Below are 20,237 nucleotides of genomic sequence, written 5' to 3' on the forward strand. Positions count from 1 at the left end.
ACATGTGGTGCGTGATAGGTTGGGTGTTTAGTGTTGGGGGACTATACTCGGACGCAGCTTGTCGAATGGGTGTGAGTTACTGTACATGCATTGTCCAGAGCGTCTCAGGTGAGCGCGTATCGAAAATCCTTTCTGTGAATCTGACCGATCTACGGTGTTTGTAAGGTGCCCATTATTTAGCCCCCACCCAGTAAATGCCACTAAATCACGGGCATTATCTAAGCAGCCAACTGGGCGTCACGCAGCCCTCACGGTTGCGCGCTAAGAGGCCCACGCACATATCCCCGTGAAGAGCGAAAGAAAGCAGCCTCTGACCGCAACAAGCCGCACAGGGGCCGAGTCCATCCCGTTCAAACTCGAACTCCCCGCTTCTTTGCTCCGTACTTTGTATCAAATCCCTTGGGTTGTCTTCTCTTCGAATTCGCATCCACAACAGGTCCTCTTACTTTCGAGTTCCAGCCTCTATAATTCACACTTAGTCACCCACGCTCTGCTCTCATCGTTTGAGCAACCTCCGTCCCGGTCGGCCGCGCGCTACTCCGTACCCTCCTAGACATCCTTACTGCCTCACCCTCGCCTCAGCTAAGAATGAGTCTCGCCTGACCCGAACCGACCTCGACCATCATGCTACAGACGCAGCATCTTTACTCCCACCAGCAACAATACAACCAGCACGAGCAGTCCGCTTGGCAGCATAATGGACCCCAGCAAAGTCACGCACCCTTGAGCCATGGCCAGCAACAGGCGCAAGCCCAACTTGCTGCTGCGCAACACTACTCTCGACTCGCGGCGAACCCCAATCACAGCTCTTCGCATGCGCAGGCCACCAACCGGCAGGCCGTGGCCGATAACGCGCAAAGCTCCCTTGGCGCTTCCCTCACGGCTATGAACGAGCAGGCGGCGCCGGGCATGGATCAACAGCTCTCGGAAGAGAATCGGAAGGTGCTACAATGGGTGGCTGAGCTTCTGGACCCAAACCGAAGGGAAGGGGCGCTGATGGAGCTGAGCAAGAAGCGGGAACAAGTGCCCGAGCTCGCTTTGGTTCTCTGGCACAGCTTTGGCGTCATGACGAGTCTGCTTCAGGAGATCATCTCGGTCTATCCTCTGCTGAACCCAAGCCAGCTCACGGCAGCAGCCAGCAACCGTGTTTGCAACGCCCTGGCCCTGCTCCAGTGTGTTGCTAGTCACAATGAGACCAGAGGCCTCTTTCTCAACGGTAGGCACTATTGAACTACGGGCGCAAGACACATGCTAATTCACGGTTCAGCGCACATCCCCTTGTTCCTGTACCCTTTTCTTAACACGACGTCGAAGTCGAGACCCTTCGAGTACCTCCGCCTCACTTCACTCGGCGTCATTGGTGCTTTGGTCAAGAACGAGCCGTCCTCCAATGTTTCGATCAACCCATCAGGGACACCTGGCGCCAATGCCGGCAACTCCTCGCCAACAATCACTTTCCTCTTGACGACCGAGATCATCCCGCTGTGCCTACGAATCATGGAAACCGGCAGTGAGTTGTCCAAGACGGTCGCCATCTTCATCGTCCAGAAGATACTGCTTGATGATACGGGCCTGGGATACATCTGTGCCACGTACGAGCGGTTCTATGCCGTGGGCACCGTCTTGAGCAACATGGTCATTGGTCTGGTCGAGACTCAGACTGTCCGGCTGCTGAAACACGTCGTTAGATGCTTCCTGAGGTATGTCGCTCAGTTTTGCCCGGGACTGTCCACTGACATGGTCTCCAGACTTAGCGATAATAATAGAGCTCGTCAAGCGCTGCGCCAGTGCCTCCCAGAACCACTTCGAGATGCAACGTTTTCCAACGTCCTCAGGGACGATGCAGCCACCAAGCGATGTCTGGCCCAACTTCTCATCAACCTGAGCGACACTGTTACCGATGCGCAAAACGACCAATTTGAGTGACTCGACGACTTTTTACCCTGAATTTCGGGCCTTGGCAGCCATTTGCTGTGACAACACCAGATCATCAGTGATACCCTTCTTCGTCAGAATGACGTCTTTTCTTATTTTCAGCATTGCAAACCGGCGGCTGGCGAGACACAGTGGTATAAGCATGAAAGCAAGGAAGTCTGGAGTTCTTCGAATCGAGCATCGCGCCTTTTGCTCTTGGCGAACGTGCCATGGTGGCCGCATGGTGCATATACCAGCTGACGTGGAGGGTGCGAGCGAATGTGGCAGGCGCACTTGTTTTCCCTTATGTCGACGATGACACGATCGAAATGCACAAAGGCGTCGCTAGAAGACGATGAAACCCTGTAACAAGAGCGTGGTATTCTGAGCAGGCAGGCACGGTCGTGGGATTGCGATTGGTTTTTGGGCTTGAGAAGGGGATGGACCATCGAGGGCAAGCAAAAGTGTTTCCAACAGTGCAGTGCGTTCTTGCTTTTCTGGACGAGGAGAGTCCATCTCCCACATTTTTGGCTCCCGGATTGAAGAATATAGGCGAACTTGACGATTTCACCTGTACATTGAGATGAACGTGGCATGGTACAACAGAGTCGCTGGCCAGCGGAAGTGGACTTGGCTTTTTTTGAATAAATACATACAGACTGTCTCGAGGCACATTATGATGATATCCCCTTGTTTATGGCCGAATCTATCACCCGACGGTTTCTTGCTGTACTTTGTAGCTGGACCTTTACCTTTGTGCTTGGCCAGCTACAGTAAGACGCCGAGAACGCGAGACACGATCCAATACCTCTTCGAGACTTGCCATTGGGTCCAAATAAAGAGTACCTGGCCTCCTGCAGTTGCACCTACTCCTACACCGAATCCTATGCACATGCATATGCACAGTCCGGCCTTAAGACCCCGTCGTTCCTCGTACTGTACGGACAATGAACGTAACGACCTCGGCGTGCGGAAATTTTACCCTTTTCCAACCAAGTGTCGACAACTAAGGGGGACCTTCAAAGAGACTCGACCGTCAAGCGTCGAGTAATAAGCATGGCATAAGAATGATCGAGTCAGGTTTCCAAGCACCGTTACAGTACCCCGGAGACCCGGAGGTTGGAGATCGTGTCGAACGCCCACGCACCCGATCAACCAGTCTCGTCTATTCCTTTTTACAGCGTGGACGTGTGCGTTCTCATTGGGTGGATCTATGTTTTGCTGCCAGTGCCCGCTCCATGCCTCGCATGCCTATCGGCTTGACTTGCGATTCGATCATCATTGATAGCGACCTCCTTACCTCGTAGTCGTACATACTTTGTACTTCCTGGTACTTAGCCCTACACTGTCTGCACGTCTGCTACCTACGCGGTACAGGTATGTCCTCGTACAGCCCAAAAGAAACAAGCTCGTAAATAACTGCCGAATCGCACGAGTCTCCACCCTTGCGGCGGCTGCTTTACATCACCATCTTTGCCATCGTAGTCGTAAGAGTTACGGCGGGGCATTTTCGTCCTGGGGGGATCTAGTTACTGACACGCGTACAGTGTATCGGTGCGGTGAAATTCTGGACCGGGTCCAGTCTGGACAGGACGATATATATCCCAGAACTCTGTGTCATCCACTCGAGGCTCTCGACCTCGCAGGAGGAAAAGCGTATTCCTCGATAACGCTCACTCCAAGTACGCCGAGCAAATTCTCCAGCATGTCCGCCAACGTCAAGCTCGTCGGCAAGCCCGTCGGCCCCATCGGCTACGGCCTCATGGGCCTGACATGGCGGCCCAACCCGCAACCAGCCGAGGCCAGCTTCAAGGCCATGGAGACGGCACTGGCGCAGGGCTCCAACTTCTGGAACGGCGGCGAACTGTACGGCCCGCCGTCGCGCCACTCGTGCCACCTGCTCAACGAGTACTTCAAGCTCCACCCCGACGACGCGGACAAGGTGGTCCTCAGCATCAAAGGCGGCACGCTCCCGGGGTCGATGAAACCGGACGGCTCGGCCAAGAACGTGCGCCGCAGCGTCGACGACTGCCTGGCGATCCTGGACGGGACCAAGAGCATCGACATTTTCGAGTGCGCGCGCCTCGACCACGACGTGCCGCTGGAGGAGACGATCGGCACGCTCGCCGAGCTCGTCAAGGAGGGCAAGATCGGCGCCATCGGCCTGTCGGAGGTCAAGGCGTCGACCATCGAGCGGGCTCACGCGATCCATCCCATCGCCGCCGTCGAGGTCGAAGTCTCGCTTTGGACGACGGATGTCTTGCGCAATGGTGTGGCGGCCACGTGCGCGCGGCTCAACATACCGATCGTCGCGTATAGTCCGCTCAGCCGCGGTGCGCTGGCCGGTGAAACCATCAGACGAAACGCCGATATCCCGGAGGGGGATTTCCGCAAGATCTCGCCCCGGTTCCAGGACGATGTGCTCGAGTATAACAACCAGATCGTGGACGAGGTGGAAAAGCTGGCAAAGAAAAAGGGCGTGACCAAGGCTCAGATCGCCATCGCCTGGGTCCGGGCCCTCAGTGGACGCAGCATCACTACGGAGGACGGGCAGCAGCTCACGCTGGGGACTATCATCCCCATTCCCGGCGCCACCAGGCCGGAGCGGGTGGTCGAGAACACGAAGCACGTGGAGCTGTCGGACGAGGAGATGAAGGAGATTGCGGACATTTTGAAGAAGAACCCCATCAAGGGCGATCGGTATCCTAAGATGGGCATGGCTCACGTCAATATGTAGATGCAGACATCGTGAAGAAGAATCCTATCAAGAGTGATCGGTATCCTAGGATGGCCGTGGCTCATGTTCATAATGTAGATGCATGTATGCTCTGCGTAGTAGGGTGATGTGACTCGTGTCCCCTTGGCAGTGGAGGGCCTGATCGACAGGTCCGAGTGGCCAAGCGGAGCACGGAGCTTCAGTCCTGTCACTCCCCTGTACTCGCAGACTTGCTCGTAGAAAGAACCTGCACGTCTCGTTCTTACATCCTCCTTGCCGCCATGGCGGCTATTCCCTCTACCTCAGAACTGCAGTCCAGGCTATTCCCTCCACCGGATGGCCCAATTGCCCTTGGCGAAACTGGGTTCGACTACCGAGCCATTCATGAGGGCTTCGCACTTCCGCCGTGTCTCCGATTCTGAGCCATCATTTCGCCCTTCTACTGTGGTTGCTGCTGTGGCATGTTGACCCTGACGATCCTGCTCGGAAGAGTCTACTGCAAACCCAAAAACGACGCCTCTTCTAGCCGCCCTTCGGACCATCTCACGCTGTTCAGCACGCTGCTGACCCTCCATCCGCTTTTCAAGCTCCTCAGCAGTCTCGGATTGTCGTTCAGCCCAGCCCTTCTCCCCTCCAACACTGCCATTGACGTCAGATGCCCACTGCGATGGCCGTACCAGCGGACGCACTCCTCGGTGATGTGTGTCCTTTGCTCCAGACAAATCCTGGTCGGAGCTGGTATCATGATCCTGGTCGTCCTCCATGTCCACGCTCTTCCATTCGCCATCCTGATCGTCACCCAAGGCTCGACTTGCTCGGTTCTTCTTTCGTCCAAACGTCTTGGTCGGGTCGTGTCGACTGCCAAACACGGCCTCCTCGATCTCCTCGCACGTTACGATGATCCGACGGTCACCCTTTGTTGCCTTTGGTTTGGCTGCACCAGTGGTTTGCTGGGCAGGCTCAGCATTGAGAAGCGCCACTATCGTCCTCTCTATCCTCTTATCCAGGGGCCCAGGCTTACGATTCCGACATCGATCTGAGCAGTATTTGATGGTGTTGGTTGTCTTTTGGTGATGCTGTTTGCGAGCGCCTCGGATATTCGTCAACAATCTGTGGTGAAAACCAGGTTTGACAAATCAACTTACTTATAACTCTACCGCAAGTTCGGCAGTAGGGCACATCGTCGCCCTGAGTCAGATAGAACGGAGGAGGCACGGCGGCATGTTTGCCCGGCCTTGACCACGAGTCCATCCAACTCATGGTCACAAACGTGCGGGACGTGAATCTTCTTCTGCAGAGGATAAGGCCTGTAAGTGTAATTGCTCGAAGCATGCATACATGAATACCTGCTGCCCGGAGACAAGCAAACACGCGAGCACGGTTGTGAAGTCAAGGTCAACGCAATGTGAACGCAGAGTGAACGTGAGCGACGTCATTGGCCCAATGACGTTAATGGTGGAGCTGAGCGCCGAAAATGGAACGCCGTATCCGTGTCGTAAACCAAGTCGTACCTATATAGGCTAATTATCGACGATATGACCACGTCCTCATCAACGGTGCTTGACTCTTCCAGAAGACGTCTGCTCGGCCAAGTTGAGTTCTCCGTTCTGCTCATCAACCCAACTCTAGGCTATTCTTTGTTCCCGGCGCTCGCATAAAAAGTCTCGGGCAGGTTGCTTCGCATGTAAGAAGGGCCACGTCAAATGCTCAGAGGAAAGGCCCCGTTATCGACATTGGTGTTCCCTGTCCGATAGAAAATTGTGTCAGTATCCAGCAATGGTCGACTCGAGGAGACGTGCAGAAGGGAGTCCTCCGGAGGCCAAGCTTTCTCATTACCACCTGTTGTCATGATGTCCTCGGTTTCGAAATGGTTCACTCTCCACGATCTCAAGCTGTTCCACTACTTCTTGTGCTTTGCATATCCGCCTCTCCCTCTGGGCAGCAAGGTGACTCGGAAGCAGGACATTCCTCGGCTCAGCCACCGTTTGAGCAGCCGATGGATGCGTCGCTTGCACTGGCTGATAGCTTCCCACTTCAGTGCCTTAGGTGATACCGATAATGAGCTCGAGACTGCCTTGAGGCACAGAAGACGTCCCACGCGCCGTCTGACAGGGGCTGCGACATGATCACACAGCGGGTTCAAAATGAAGGGCATCAGACAAGCATCATTAACCCCCCACGCAATCCAACCACAACTGCAGGCCAGTGCGCCACCACGACTCGCCTCAGCATGGTAAATTAACCGGCAGGATCCCAACGCCAGGTGTCGGTAGCGACGCGTACCGTGTCATTATGTGGCGTGGGAAAAGTCGTCGGAGTCGCTATCACGGGTTGAGATTTTGAATCACTCTTCAATCCATCTTCTCTGGTGTTCAGGTATCCCACGCACAGATTACAACCTGCTCGTCGATGGTTCGTGCTATCTTCTCCCAGGGCGCGCAAGACAAAGTGGTGTTCTCCGGCCATTCAGCAGACGCTGGGTCACAACTGGTTTGGGTATTTTTCATTGCTCCTTCACCTGCTTGCCACGACGCTCGTCGATGATGTCTGCATTCGTATAAAACATCGACAACGTCCTGAAAGTCTCAAGTATTCATCGGCCCCCCGTAAGGCGGCATGACTAGCGGGGTGGCTCTGTGCAGTTGGGCGGTAGCGCCTGCCAATCTGCAAAGCACTTCACCTGGCGGAGACAATCGTTTCCACCGAGGCAATGTCTCATTTCCATGTTCCGTTCCGTTCGGAGGCAGGTACCCAGGCGAAGATAGCAGCCCTTTCGAGCTTCTCCTCTCGATCGCATTTCGTTTCCGGCGACATCGTGAAGTATTTGCGAACCTGGCTAACTGTACCGAGGACGTTCTAGCCTCTGGGGTGGGCGAGAACGGCTCGCAGAAAGGAATGCTAGCATGCAATAACAGCGCAGACAATTGAAGAGCTTCTGGAACAAGATCAGCAGCACAAGTCCAGCTGAGATACTGCGTCTCATGTGACACTCTTAGGCCGGGGCACCCCATCGGTCCAAGTCATGAGTGGATCTTGAAAAACGCACGACTGTCCCGTTGACATACAGCAGCGACCTTCTCCAAGGCGCCAGTGGCGATCGCCATGCAGGAGGTGACCGGATATCGAAGTTTACCGAGGGACCCTGCAAGCCGGCCCAGCAAGAGGACGGAGCCGCATCTATTGCAGTGTTGAGCACACCGTCTCCTCCATACAGATTGGGGTCTAGACACGGCGTTCGGCTGCGCCGCAAATGGGGGTCTCAGGATGATCGTCATCCGACCCTGCTGAGTATAGAGTCACGACCCCATATTGGCTGCTCGAGTGATGGTGTGCTGGAGGACGACACGTTCCAGATCGCCAAGAGCCAGGACGCCAGCCTGAGAAGACTGCCCAGCTGGTCCAGATCTCACTGCTCAACAAGCACATGCTGCAGATCAGGAGACAGTTCCATGCATCCTCGGGGATCACTCTCGTGGGCTAGTTCTCCGTGCTCGCTTGACGCCCCCTGCTAGTGGCGTGTCGGTGGTATTCTTCTGATGCTGGCCAGCACAAAGCGAGCTCTGAGGCGATTGCCACTCCAGAACAATCGAGACTGGTCAGTTGGGCGGCAGGAAGACTTTGGACAAGGCCGCAACCGATGCAAACACAGGCCGTCCTTGCCCAACAAGTCAAAGATCAGCACAGACTGAGATCACGGAGTCCCTCAGTGGTGTCGAGACCCGGGGCCTAGTACTCCGTACTTCGGTCAGTTCGCGTGGCTGGCCCCTTCTGATTGCCAGACGGGTGGGCGTCTTGTTGTGGAGTTAGGCTGGTCGTTCTGAGGCCCAGAAACACATTTCCACCAGTAAAGGGTCAATGGAACAACTTAAAATTGCAGCAGAATGGATTCTCTGCAGTGCAGCAAGCACAGTACCCACGCTTCAGTGCTCTCGATCAAGCGGCTACCGCAGCCACTTTGAGACTCCACATTCAGTTGTTGAGCCATGATTCGATGCGTCTCACAAGATGGCATCGCCATAGCTCCTTCGATCTGGCAATCGCAGTCATCTACCCTCTGAGGGTATTCATTCCGGAGCCGGGTCATGGACCACTTCTGATGACAGGCAGGTGCTGGAAACTGGCCCAAACTGCAAAGGGAGGATCGGTGGACGACGCCACGACATTAGTCGAGGGTCAGAATCAACCTCTGGAGGCTGGTGTGCCTTCGTTTAGAATATGTCGAATGCCAACATGACCAAACAAGGCTGAGGTCAGGAGTTGTCAATCTACTTACGCCATATTTGCGACAGCAACGAGGGCAAACGCCGAGGATTAGCCAAAGTCACGTTGTAAAATGGGAAAGGACTCGCAGGACGTTGAGACTATCGCCTATGATCAATCTGGGGATGCTGTGATAGCTCGATGGCTTGGTGGAACGCCCAAGGAATATTCCGTGCCTTGGAACACTGGTTTCCCGGCTGACGGGCATCCGTGATATTGGCTTAACGCAACCGAAGATCAACCTTGCCTCGGCGCTTGGTTACGGGCCGTGCGGAGGTGCTCCTTGCGCCGGTCGGAGCTTTACTGGGTACACTACATGAAGAATGTGATATGCTCGAAGCTAAACTCAAGCTACATAGCATAGTCGTGACGGTTTAGACTAAAAACAGCAGCGCTGGGTCGAGCCGATGTTTTGGAGGAGAGGAATGACTGGGGGAGGTTGGTCCCCGTCAATTCGCGTCGCTGCGAAGTCTGTCTGCCGCTTAATGTTCGGAGGAAGGGCGAGCATGCCCTTCATTCGCTTCATCTGCATCCATTTCCATGGCCCACCAATCAAGGTCTGCGCAGTTAGTCAGGAGGATATCAGATTTCGACCCGTGGTCTCTTGGCCCCGGATTCGACTAGCACGCGAAGGAACAAGCGCATATCGAGCGGCCCTGCTTTCGTCTCACCTCGATGGCCCAAACGGCGAATCACCACTGCGGCCAAGTCGCCAACCCGAAGTAAGGAACGCCAGGTTGGAACTCAATGCGTAGCACGCAAATGACAGCCAACTGTCGCTTGAACCTCGGTGGCAACAGTATCATGACTTTCTTCTACCCGGGCCGCCGCACAGCTGCAAGGCTTTGGAAGCTGGCCAATGTGAAGCTCCCAAGGTTTGTCCTCGGCCTTGAGCGGTTGACCAAGCTTCTTTCCCGGATATTGGGGTCTCCCATTACCTTCCGAATGTCAGTCAGCATTTGGTAAAGAAGGAGAAGCTAAGCGAAGCCATGGCGCTCGTGACCCAGCCCGCATTCCCTGTCAGAAGGGGGGAGAACGAATGGGTGCCCTGCAGCGAGGCTCCATCCACCACAACATCCCTTTGGAAACCCCGTATGGACACTCCGCATGTGCAGGTCAAGGGAAAATAATCTCATGCCCCGGATTCAAGTCGGCTAGGATTTCTGGGCCCGAGCGTTCGAGGCTGATTGAAGCAGCTGACTGACAAACCATTGGCCCATCTCACATCACCCTCCCTTCATCGGCTCCACGTCGGGAGGCGTTTTCTACCCAAGACTAGACACGAGCTATGGTCTGATCACAATTGTATACCCCAGGCCAAGCTAGGAACGGTGGTCGGCTCAGTATGGAGCTCCGCTGTCATCTGGAAGGCCTCCATGAAATAGATTAAATACGCCTCCAGCTCCCTCCTTTCCACCATCATTCCATTGTCAACCCAGACAGTCAACACCTCACCGACTCTTTAGTGCCAACGACGACCCAGAGCACAAGATGGCTGAGAAGGTAGCCGAGACACAGATTGTTGAGCAGCTGGGCTCGATCGACAAGACCAAGGATGTAAGTCAGCAGCACCCTTCCCAACTCGTCGAGACTGGGGACTGACACGTTCTTCCCTCGGGCAGGTCGTCGAGGTCAAAGAACTCAAAGGCAGCGAAGCCTTCAACGAGGCTCTGCTCCAAGAAGCCGTGCCGCTCACACACCCCCGCACATTGCAGCTGTTCGCATGCCTTCTCATCGGCTTCTTCTGCCAGACCATGAACGGCTACGACACTATGATGTTCGGCGGCCTGCTCAACAACAAGGAGTACTTCCTCAAGCACTTCAACGGAGAAAACAAGGGTATCTGGGCCGGTCTGATCAGCTCCATGTATCAGATTGGCGGTGTCTCCGCTCTGCCCTTCGTCGGACCTGGCATTGATCAGTGGGGACGACGCTTCGGCATGTTCATCGGCAGCATTCTCATCATCGTCGGCACGATCATCCAAGGCATGACTTCCCACAACGCCTCCGAAGGGTTGATGATGGGCGGCCGATTCGTGCTGGGCTTTGGTGTCACCATCGCCGCGGCAGCCGGCCCCATCTGGATCGTCGAGACCGCTCATCCCAAGTATCGTGGTATCATCACCGGTCTTTGCAACACCACCTGGTTGGCCGGCTCGATCCTGTCTTCTGGAGCGGTCCGCGGTGGTCTCAACATCAAGGGCAACAACTCTTGGCTCATCCCCGTCTGGCTGCAGGTTGTCTTCCCTGGCCTGATCGCCTTGTTCTGCTTCTTCCTGCCCGAGTCGCCTCGATGGCTCTACGCCCACAACAAGCGCCAACAGGCACACAACGTCTTGACCAAGTGGCATGGATATGGCAACCCCGAGTCCGTCTGGGTCCGACTTCAGCTCAACGAGTACGAGGAGTTCATCGAGATGGACGGCTCTGTAAGTCTTCTTCGCCACTAACAAAGGTACAGGTGACTGACTGGTATAAAGGACAAACGCTGGTGGGATTACCGCGCTCTGTTCAACAAGAGGTCGAGCATCTACCGAACTGCGGTGGCCTGTTGGTTCTCCGCCTTTACCCAATGTAAGTCACACACCCTGTCTCTGCCGCTTCAGATTTCCCTGAGAGTGTTCGCTGACCTGTCTCTTAGGGGCCGGCAACAGTGTTCTCTCCTACTTCATGGGCGCCGTCCTCGACACGGCCGGCATCAACAGCTCCGTGGGCAAGGCCAACGTGCAGCTCGGCTACTCGGTCGAACAATTCTGCTTTGCCGTCCTCGGCGCGCACTTTGTCGAACGCATCGGCCGTCGCAAGATGATGCTCGCGGGCTTCTTCGGCACGTCGCTCGTGTGGATCGGCATGACCGCCGCGGCGGGGACTCTTGCCGGCTCACTGGTGTCCGGCAACGTGGGTGACGGTGATGCCGTCTTCAGCAACAAGCACGCCGGCAACGCCGTTTTGACCTTCATCTTCCTCTTCGGCGCCGTGTACTCGTTCAACCTGACGCCCCTGCAGGCGTTGTACCCCGTCGAGGTCTTCAGCTTCGAACTCCGCGCCAAGGGCATGGCCTTCCAATCCTTCTTCGTCAACGCCGCGGGCCTGCTCAACCAGTTCGCCTGGCCCATTGCCATCAAGAAGATCGAGTGGAAGTGCTACATCATCTTTGTGGTCTGGTGTTTCATCCAGGGATGCCTGGCGTACCTCTTCTTCCCGGAGACGAGGAAGCGAACTGTGAGTTGCCCCGACATATTTTACTTCCTTCCCCCTTTCCCCCGGCATGTCCATCTACTTTCCCCCTTCCGCCTTCCGCCACGTCGTCCTCGCTTGCACATATGTCATTTATGTCATATCATGGTCGCATCGGCTAACTGTCTAAACAGCTCGAGGAACTCGACCAGATCTTCGAGGCCCCCAACCCGGTCAAGTTCTCCGTGCAGAAGACGACCGTGGCCATCACCGAGGACAACACGGTCGTTGCCGTCGATTCGGGCAAGGTGGCCGTGTAAAGGTCTCCTGCCGTTCAATGGGGGGCTGTAGTAGACGGACGGTACACGCGACGGTGCACAAGAGATGGCACACATGATGACACGAGCGCGATACAGTAGAAGGGGTGAGAGACCTGTTGAGTCGTCCACGCATGTTGTGTGAGATGGCGGGAGAGGCGATGCAGCAGTTCAGATACAGTGCCAGAATATCATTTACTATACCTTTACTTTTGCTATGCAATGCGGTGCTGTGCTGGATTAAAGCTACACTACAGTATGCTAGACTATTGTAGGCAGAAGAAGTTTCCTCTCTCGCACATTGATCCGATGCAGGGCTTGAGTGATTTTCTACACAGGAGCACTCAAGTTCCAAATTTGCGGTGGCGGTCATTCAAATCTAGGATGGGACTGATCATCTTTTTCTCTGTCTGTCAGAGAGGAATCATGTGATGTGATGCGATGCGATGTTTGCTGAATGTGACGCTGTGTCAGAGGCGGGGATGACTTCTGATGTTCGCAAAGTAATTAGATCCAGCAATGCGCTGTGTCCAAGAATCAATCAATCAATCAGCTCGTGTAATTATTGTCCCCCATTGCTGGGATCGATACCCATCCGCCCGGCCCAAACTCGGCGTATCACTACAACTCCAATGACCACCCCGAGCACAAACCCTGGTGGTATTCACCTCTCTGGCCCTTTTCACTCATCTCCATTCCTCCTACGCCACCCTTTCCCCTCTTTTGGCCTGCAGCATCGGGGAGCCCGTTATCGCATTCCCTTTTTCGTTCCATTCGGTCCGATCTCAAAAACACCCCGTCGCGCCAATGACACATGTATTGTCCTCGTTCCCCAGCGGAAGCACACAGTGCTTACGCAGTACCCGACAAGCTTGACAGGTGGCCGCCGCTCGGAGTGGTGCAAACACTAGCCATGCGGCCCCGGAGCTTTGGTGCTCGTCATCACGAACCCCCCGTGGCGCACGCCTTCCTCCCCAACCCCTGGGAAATGTGGAGGCACCCTATTCGCCCACTGTGAATAGGCATAAATAGGCCGAGCGCTGGTCTCTCCTTGATTGACCCCACTGAGACATCGAGACTGATGTCGGTGGTGCGTACCACATCATGGTCGTGGTCGTTGTCATGCTCGTAGTCATAGTGATGGTCATGGTCACGGTGACGTTCATAGCCGCGGTCGTGATCATCCTGATGATCATTGACCAGAGTGGTCGTGATGTCTAATTATGGTTCTGGTTATGCTCGGAACTGTGCCCATCTTCTGGTTCGTTGTCCACGTTGTACTCGTCATCATGACTCTCGCCGGACTTATCATTAGGGTCGTCGTCGTTGGCGAGGCCACGATTATGCTCGTTCCCATGCTCGTGCTCCGGGGCGCAACATAGTCGCAATTTTGATGCTCCTGGACCAGTCGGCATGGTTCATTCGGTGCTGGCGAGTTGAATCGTCGTAGGACAGTGCGTGGCTTTGTTACCGTGGTTCGCCGTGCATGTCAAGTGGCTCAAGCATACCCATGTTCTCAGTCAAGTGCATAGTAGGCTCAGAATCGTGCGCGACCATCTCATCATGTTGGCTGCGTGTCGCCTCGTGCATCGGTGGCAGGCCGTCTGAACGGGTACCTAGGGGATGGGGTTGTCCGGGCCAAGCTTTTGTCAGCAGTCTTCGTCCTTCAATCACCGGGAGCGTTCCTTCTCTTCGTGTTGTGTATGACAAAGGTAGAAAACGCAAGCATACAGTGCCTCGCCGGGATCCAAGCGCAATGGTTGGCCACGATCCCAGCAATGGAGTAGCGTACCCATGGTGATGGTGGTGACCCCAGTGCTGCTGGTGCATGAAGGAGCTCATCTCGTATAGCTTGCCAATGTTGAAAGCAGGCTGAAAGCTGAAGTGATGGTTTGCGATCCTGCCACTGTCATCCTGAGGTGATGGCGACATGGTGACGATTTCTTCATGTTCCGAGAACCGCAGTATAGTGCGGCTAATTATCCCAGTAATGATGTCGACGAAGTCAAACGCTGCCGTGCTTCATTTTCTTCTTGGCATGACCATTTCGGGGCTTATCAGCGGTCGTCGTGTCCGTTAGCCCTAAGATTCATGCTGCTCCCTGGCTGCTACCGTAAAGGATCATGGCATTGTTTCCCCTTAGCGCCACTGTCGCATTGGACCCGGGGCGTCAGTTAGCCCTGGAACGATGGTCTGACCTTGGCGGGAAGAACAAGGGCTGAAGTGTTACTGATTTGACAGGCTTGTATATGCGAGCCTGCTCTGTCCAGATGAATGACAGAGGATTCGGCTGCCGAAGGACGAAAGGACTGGCATTTCTGCCCGTACTGTCGAGCACTGGCGACGAAGTGAGCTTGAGTTTATCTTATCTTAGCTAGACGATCGACGTGAGAATATCCGGGTTTGTTCATGCACAACTCGGTCAGGGGGGCTTGCGCCATCGGTACTCAGAAGCAGTGCTCGCGCCTTGCAAGGAATGGGTCCGAATCTCACTTGAGGCTGGGGATTGAGTGAAGATGATCGAAAGCAACAAGTACCAGCCAGTACGTACCAACCATTCCCCCTCTTCGTTGATTAGGATATGATAGTATCGAGCTTTGTGTAGAATGTGGCCGACCGCTGGAGTTACAAGTGTGTAGAGCTCATTACCGGATTCACTGGATCACGTATGAGGTACCTCATGATCGAAGGACCGCAAAAAGCCATGTTCATAGCTGCCGCACGAGGGAATCAGAACCACCAACCTTATCTCCGCAGGCACACCCACCGGTCACACCTCACTGAGGGGTACGAGGTACGAGGGTATCGAAAACGGCCGGGAGAGGCGTAAGGCGTAGGTGCTGGCGTGGTGGGGGTTGTAGGCTTGGCACCTACCTAGGTATTTGGTGGGCTGTCTTTCAGATGACCTCATTGAGAGTAATGTGAAGGTCGAGTGAGGGTCCAACAAACTGCAGAACCGCAGGGACTCGTCTACGCGTAGGTGTGTGGCGCTTCGTTCTGGTGGCCGATGCAAAAGTACATGATTTGTATGCGGAGTACACTGCATGATGTACCATTGATCGTTGCCACGGTAGGAAGAATGCCCATGTTAGGGCGGACACTGAACGCATAGGGCGATGTGGGAAACTTAATCGGTGCATTTGCTCTCATTCAAAAGCCTCTATTTGCCCGTGTGTCTGAAGACAAGTCAGAAATACAGTGCCAGACAAGTTGCGGGTATCTCAATGTGGTGTTCGGCATCAAAATGCTGATGTGCTGTCACCGCCTCTGAAAAAGCATTTCAGTCGAGATAGAACACCACACCATTCTCTTCGTTTGCTGCGCTAGACTCCTCCATCCTGCGCTTCCGATGCACCCATGACAGCTCGGTCCCAATATACATTACAGAACAATACGGCCATATATTCTGCCTTGGCCTGTGTCCTCACGCTCAGAATGCATCCTTCCCAACACCCTTGATACTGGACGCTAACCGTAGAACGAAAAAGCTCGATTGGATGAAATTCGTCATTTTTGTCATCAACGACGTCCTAAACGCCAGCGCTGTGGAAGTAATGAGAAAAGACATAACGCATCGCCACACCCGAGCCAGTTGCGCGCATGGATATGTGAAACTGCATGGTCACGGTGTTTGTGACGGTGGAGGATATAGGCCAGGCGGGTAGAAGGACGCATCAAAACTTTCCGCAGCCTGTGCAAGAGTGTCGAGGTCTGAAAGTCCGCGAATGAGAGGCGGCATGGCGTTCATAAAACCACCAACTCCAGAGCTGGGATCGTGCGATTTGCTCATGACAGGTATTTGGCCCAGAGAAGCCGCATGCATCAGAGTCTCGTCGCCGAGCGGCGGATACAGAGAGCTCGGGGATACGTTGTCTGGAATAGTTTGGATGGGCATGAGTACCTCGGTCGGGTCCGCATAGATGGAGGGTTCCTCAACATTGAGGGGAGTATCAATAGCCGTGGGGGCGACAGAGGTGACTTCGGAAAGAGGCGAATGAATCAGACTCGATCGCCGGCTCGCTTCTGTGTTTGAGCTGTGCTCTTTCTTGAGTTGCTTCGCCTTTTGCGCGTCTTTAGTGATAGCCGCCTTGCTTTTACGAGTCGAGTCTTCGCTGTTGCTACTTGACGTAGACTGGCCCTTGTGTGTGCGCTCGTGCTGCTTCATGTTGTCTTTCCTTGTAAATGCCTTGTTGCAGATCGGACAATGAACACCCTTCTCGCCGGTGTGTTTTTTCCCATGACGCGCGGCGTGCCCCGACGTAGTAAAGGTGGCTTGACAGTGATGTGATTGCGCATAGGGGCAAGGGTATTTGTTCTTCTTGCCAGTGGTGGGAGCTGAGCTTGTTGTTGGGGAGGTCCGAGGTTGCGCGTTGGCAGGGGCCGAGGTGACTGGGGGTGGGACAGACGCATTGGGGGGTTGCGATGACGTGGAGAGGTTCTGGAGTGTAGGATGCAACGGCACGGGCGCAATGGGATATGGGTTAGGAGTGATGGGATGCATCAATTTCCCCGAGAACTGATCAGCCATGTTGGGGCCGATCAACAATTGTTGCTCAAGGAATGGAGTGATGGTGGTGGGAGACGGCAGATAGCCTCCAGCCAGAGGGTCTTGGCGGAGGAGCGGGTCATACTGCGCGAGAGTGTGGTCCAAAAAGTTATACGCCGGCGTTGCAGGTGACGGAGATGAATCCATGCTCGAGGTGGAATACTTGGACGAGGAAGAGAGCCGAGATAGAGCAGGAGGCGAGCCGGCCGACGACACAGATGATTCCCTGTCGTACTTGGGTTGACGCAAAAGACTCGGCCTTTCTCCCCTCGGCGGCGGCGAGACCGTTGACCGGTGCGATTCAGCCGTAGGAGAAGACTGCCTGAATTGCCTCGGGCGGATGACGAAGGATGGACAGTCGTTGTCGTTCAAGATCGAGAAGATACGTGCTTCTCGAGGTTGCGTCTGCACTTCCATTGTTGGACGCACTCAAAATGCGCCCAGCGGACAGGCCGCTGGTCCAAAGTAAGCTAGAGAGGGCAACTGCCGGGAAGAGTCAGGTCGTGATACTATACTGCAAGGCTGTGAGAAGGTACGTACAGCTGATCAAGGCCAATGAAGACGCGCGATGACTGGGTGAATGTGGGCTGCTATGAGTTGAAGAAGTGGTCTGACTCTGCCGTGTTGGAGACAACAGGGCGCTGCTTGTCTTGATGGAACTGACTTAGCAGCTAGGTATTGAAGTATGGATTGTGTGCCAATGCATCTATGGGAACAAAGTACTGGGTGAGGTATGTGGAGTGATTGGCAACTGGCAGGACAGCTACTGCACGGCGAAGAGATCCGTAGAAGAGAAGGACCCTTGATACACAGCGATGCTCAAGATGTTCCTGGACACGCTTCACTGTGTGTAAAAGATGACGGTCGCGATGTAGGGACGCAGAGCAGAAAGAAGGGTCGTCCGGCAGACGAGAGGGAAAGAGTTGACCTTTCAACTGAGATTCTCAACCAGGAAGTCGTGCGAGCGTTGTGCCGTGTCGGAGGGTTTGCAGGTTTTCTGCCATTGTTGCTCTTTCCAGCGGGGCGCGATCGAGGATCGAGCAGATGGAAATGTCGAAATGGCATCTGAACGGGGCAAAAGCCAATAATTGGGGCTGCTCCATGCGCTGGGCAGGGTTGTCTCGTGGGAACAATGTCAGCAGCGGCGGGAAGGCTGGGTCCCATGTCAAGACTAGCGAGGGAAGGACAAGAGATGAGTGGTTGACAGGCAAGTAAGAATGAGGTTAGGCCTGTTGTGGCAGATTGAAAGCGCTCTAGTTTCGTGCTATTCAAGGCTTGGAAGACATCATGCCGCTTGCATCGACCGATGATGCTCCCAGGGCTCGTAGACGCACCCGAGGCCTGCATCATAATCATTTCCATCGTGGCTTCTGCTGGCTTCGCGGTGGCTTTTGAAGACAAGACCCTGCAGACACGACTGCCACCCGACCTTCTACAGATCCAGGACGTGTCACCCACCAAACATGGTAGGCGTGTACACCCCTCCTGTGCACACAGTTAAAAGGAGCCAAAAGACATTTCAGAATCGCAAGATGTTGACACCAAAATTGCAGGCACCACAACCGCGAGATCCCTAGCTTAATCATTGTAATTGGCTGTGCTGTAACACGACTGTCGCTTGTGAGACTCGCGTTCTCAGGATGAAGCCACAGGCGGAGTGTCAAGCCTTGCCATGCTGGATCATGATCGGCGCAGTGAGCACCTCAACAAGCACGGCTGACCTGGCACGAGTCAAGGTTTTGATGAGTTTCGCGACATCCCCTGGCATCTCTGTGACTCGGGACCAGGAATGATCGAGCGATACACGAACAGATTACGATCCAGAAAAATAAAAAGCGGGCTGCGGACACAAGAACCGGATTCCCCTCATGCGGGTCCTTCCAGCAACGCTCATGCGTCAGTCTCAGAGTCAAGCGCACTCCCAGGGGCAAGGATCAGAGCTGGACCACTCAGGTTGTCTCAGAGAAAGGCTCCGCTCTTAAGGTTTGGTTAGAAGCGCCGAAGTGGACGACAGGGGATCATCGTGTTGCGCATATCGGAAGCTGTGGTGGATGGAAGCCTTACCTGTTGGATACTATCCGGTTCTGTATACTCGTACTGGCACCGCGCTGGAGTTGAGATTGCAGCTTTCTACCACACTGAGGAAAAATTCCTTCTCGATGCAGAGTGTCAGCGGACTGAACAAGTACTCGGATGGGGTGCGCGAAATGCTGGCCGCGATTTGTGGGGCTCTGACCTGGGGGCCAGCTTACCGGCCTAGCAATGACATCACTGCCAGCGTTGAAATTCACGATGCTCGCTATCAGAGCTCGATCGCAGAGTCAGGGTCTAACCTGCAGGTGTGCCGCAGGAGTTAAAGGCCAAGCTTATTTCCCTTCTTGCGGCAGCCACCTAAACATCCTCACGGTCCTACTGTATTAGTACTATGGTAATCGAGAATTGGATTGATTCTCGATGTGAGTACGGTTACGGGTACACAGTACCACCATACCTAGGTACGGTACAGCTGCACGCTCCCAGGCAATATTGTACGAGGTACGGATTGGACGGATGTCCCTCGTGCGATGGGAGGTCATCCCCTTCTCGCCGCGGTGTTCATGCAAACACGTGCCTGCGCTCTGTGCTCTTTTCATGGAAATCCACCAATTCGCCTCTTCTTTCCACGCCGAGCACCACTCATGTTCATCTTCCCGGCGAACATAGGAAGTCTACGTCCTACTTTGTACAATGAGTATGTACTGTGTAGTACTTGAGGTTTTGCGAAAGCGCCCGGAGACCGGAAGGAAATGAAGTGCAAGTCCGCTGTCCGCCACGTGCGGCGAGCCTGTTGATCTTCGATCAATCAGGCACTACCACCCCTAAAGCGATCGCATCCGCATAAAGAACCCGGAAGATGTGTCCAGTACGAGGTACAAGATAGCTTCCATTACAGGCGTGCAGGGCACGCAGGGTACCAGCCAAGCTGTAGGGCTGGAATTCTCTAGCAGACCCTGCGGAACCCCAACATCTCCCTGTAGATGCTAGCTGGCGCAGACTACTCGTACTCGTATGATCACTGGGAAGTCCGTTGCCCTTTTGGCAATCCATTGCCAAGCCAGCCATGGTGTTCGCGAAGCAGGACAGAAGCACGCATTTCCTTAGGACTTTGCTGTGAGGCTGTGCTCTCCGAGCAAGGCGCAACGAGGTCATCTGGAAATGCCCAAGGCAGACCGGTGAACAAGCCAGCTTCATCCTATGGGATTTAGCGGTGAAGAAGTGTTATCGATTGATAGGGTCGTGACCAACCAGCCCTCACTGAGATGCTCAC

General features: G+C 54.6%; 5 protein-coding genes across 5 annotated transcripts; 3 read left to right on the plus strand and 2 right to left on the minus strand.

Moving 5' to 3' along the window:
* Positions 1–624: 624 nt before the first annotated feature.
* Positions 625–1,926, plus strand: A1O7_06230 (uncharacterized protein; the record flags this gene model as incomplete). The annotated part of the gene is made up of 3 exons (XM_007760233.1): positions 625–1,216; positions 1,268–1,700; positions 1,749–1,926. The coding sequence occupies 3 exons, from the start codon at positions 625–627 to the stop codon at positions 1,924–1,926; spliced, it is 1,203 nt and encodes a 400-aa protein (XP_007758423.1).
* Positions 1,927–3,619: 1,693 nt separating this feature from the next.
* On the plus strand, positions 3,620–4,651 carry A1O7_06231 (pyridoxine 4-dehydrogenase; the record flags this gene model as incomplete). Its single annotated transcript, XM_007760234.1, has 1 exon — positions 3,620–4,651. The coding sequence occupies one exon, from the start codon at positions 3,620–3,622 to the stop codon at positions 4,649–4,651; it is 1,032 nt and encodes a 343-aa protein (XP_007758424.1).
* Positions 4,652–4,950: 299 nt separating this feature from the next.
* Positions 4,951–5,890, minus strand: A1O7_06232 (uncharacterized protein; the record flags this gene model as incomplete). The annotated part of the gene is made up of 2 exons (XM_007760235.1): positions 4,951–5,720; positions 5,776–5,890. The coding sequence occupies 2 exons, from the start codon at positions 5,888–5,890 to the stop codon at positions 4,951–4,953; spliced, it is 885 nt and encodes a 294-aa protein (XP_007758425.1).
* A 4,491-nt stretch (positions 5,891–10,381) lies between these two features.
* A1O7_06233 (uncharacterized protein) lies at positions 10,382–12,387 on the plus strand (the record flags this gene model as incomplete). The annotated part of the gene is made up of 5 exons (XM_007760236.1): positions 10,382–10,447; positions 10,513–11,319; positions 11,371–11,464; positions 11,532–12,112; positions 12,262–12,387. The coding sequence occupies 5 exons, from the start codon at positions 10,382–10,384 to the stop codon at positions 12,385–12,387; spliced, it is 1,674 nt and encodes a 557-aa protein (XP_007758426.1).
* A 3,619-nt stretch (positions 12,388–16,006) lies between these two features.
* Positions 16,007–17,077, minus strand: A1O7_06234 (uncharacterized protein; the record flags this gene model as incomplete). Its single annotated transcript, XM_007760237.1, has 1 exon — positions 16,007–17,077. One exon carries the CDS (start codon positions 17,075–17,077, stop codon positions 16,007–16,009), a length of 1,071 nt encoding a protein of 356 aa, XP_007758427.1.
* Positions 17,078–20,237: the final 3,160 nt, after the last annotated feature.

The sequence above is a fragment of the Cladophialophora yegresii genome, assembly GCF_000585515.1.
Source record: "Cladophialophora yegresii CBS 114405 chromosome Unknown aczIN-supercont1.4, whole genome shotgun sequence".
NCBI lineage: Eukaryota > Fungi > Ascomycota > Eurotiomycetes > Chaetothyriales > Herpotrichiellaceae > Cladophialophora > Cladophialophora yegresii.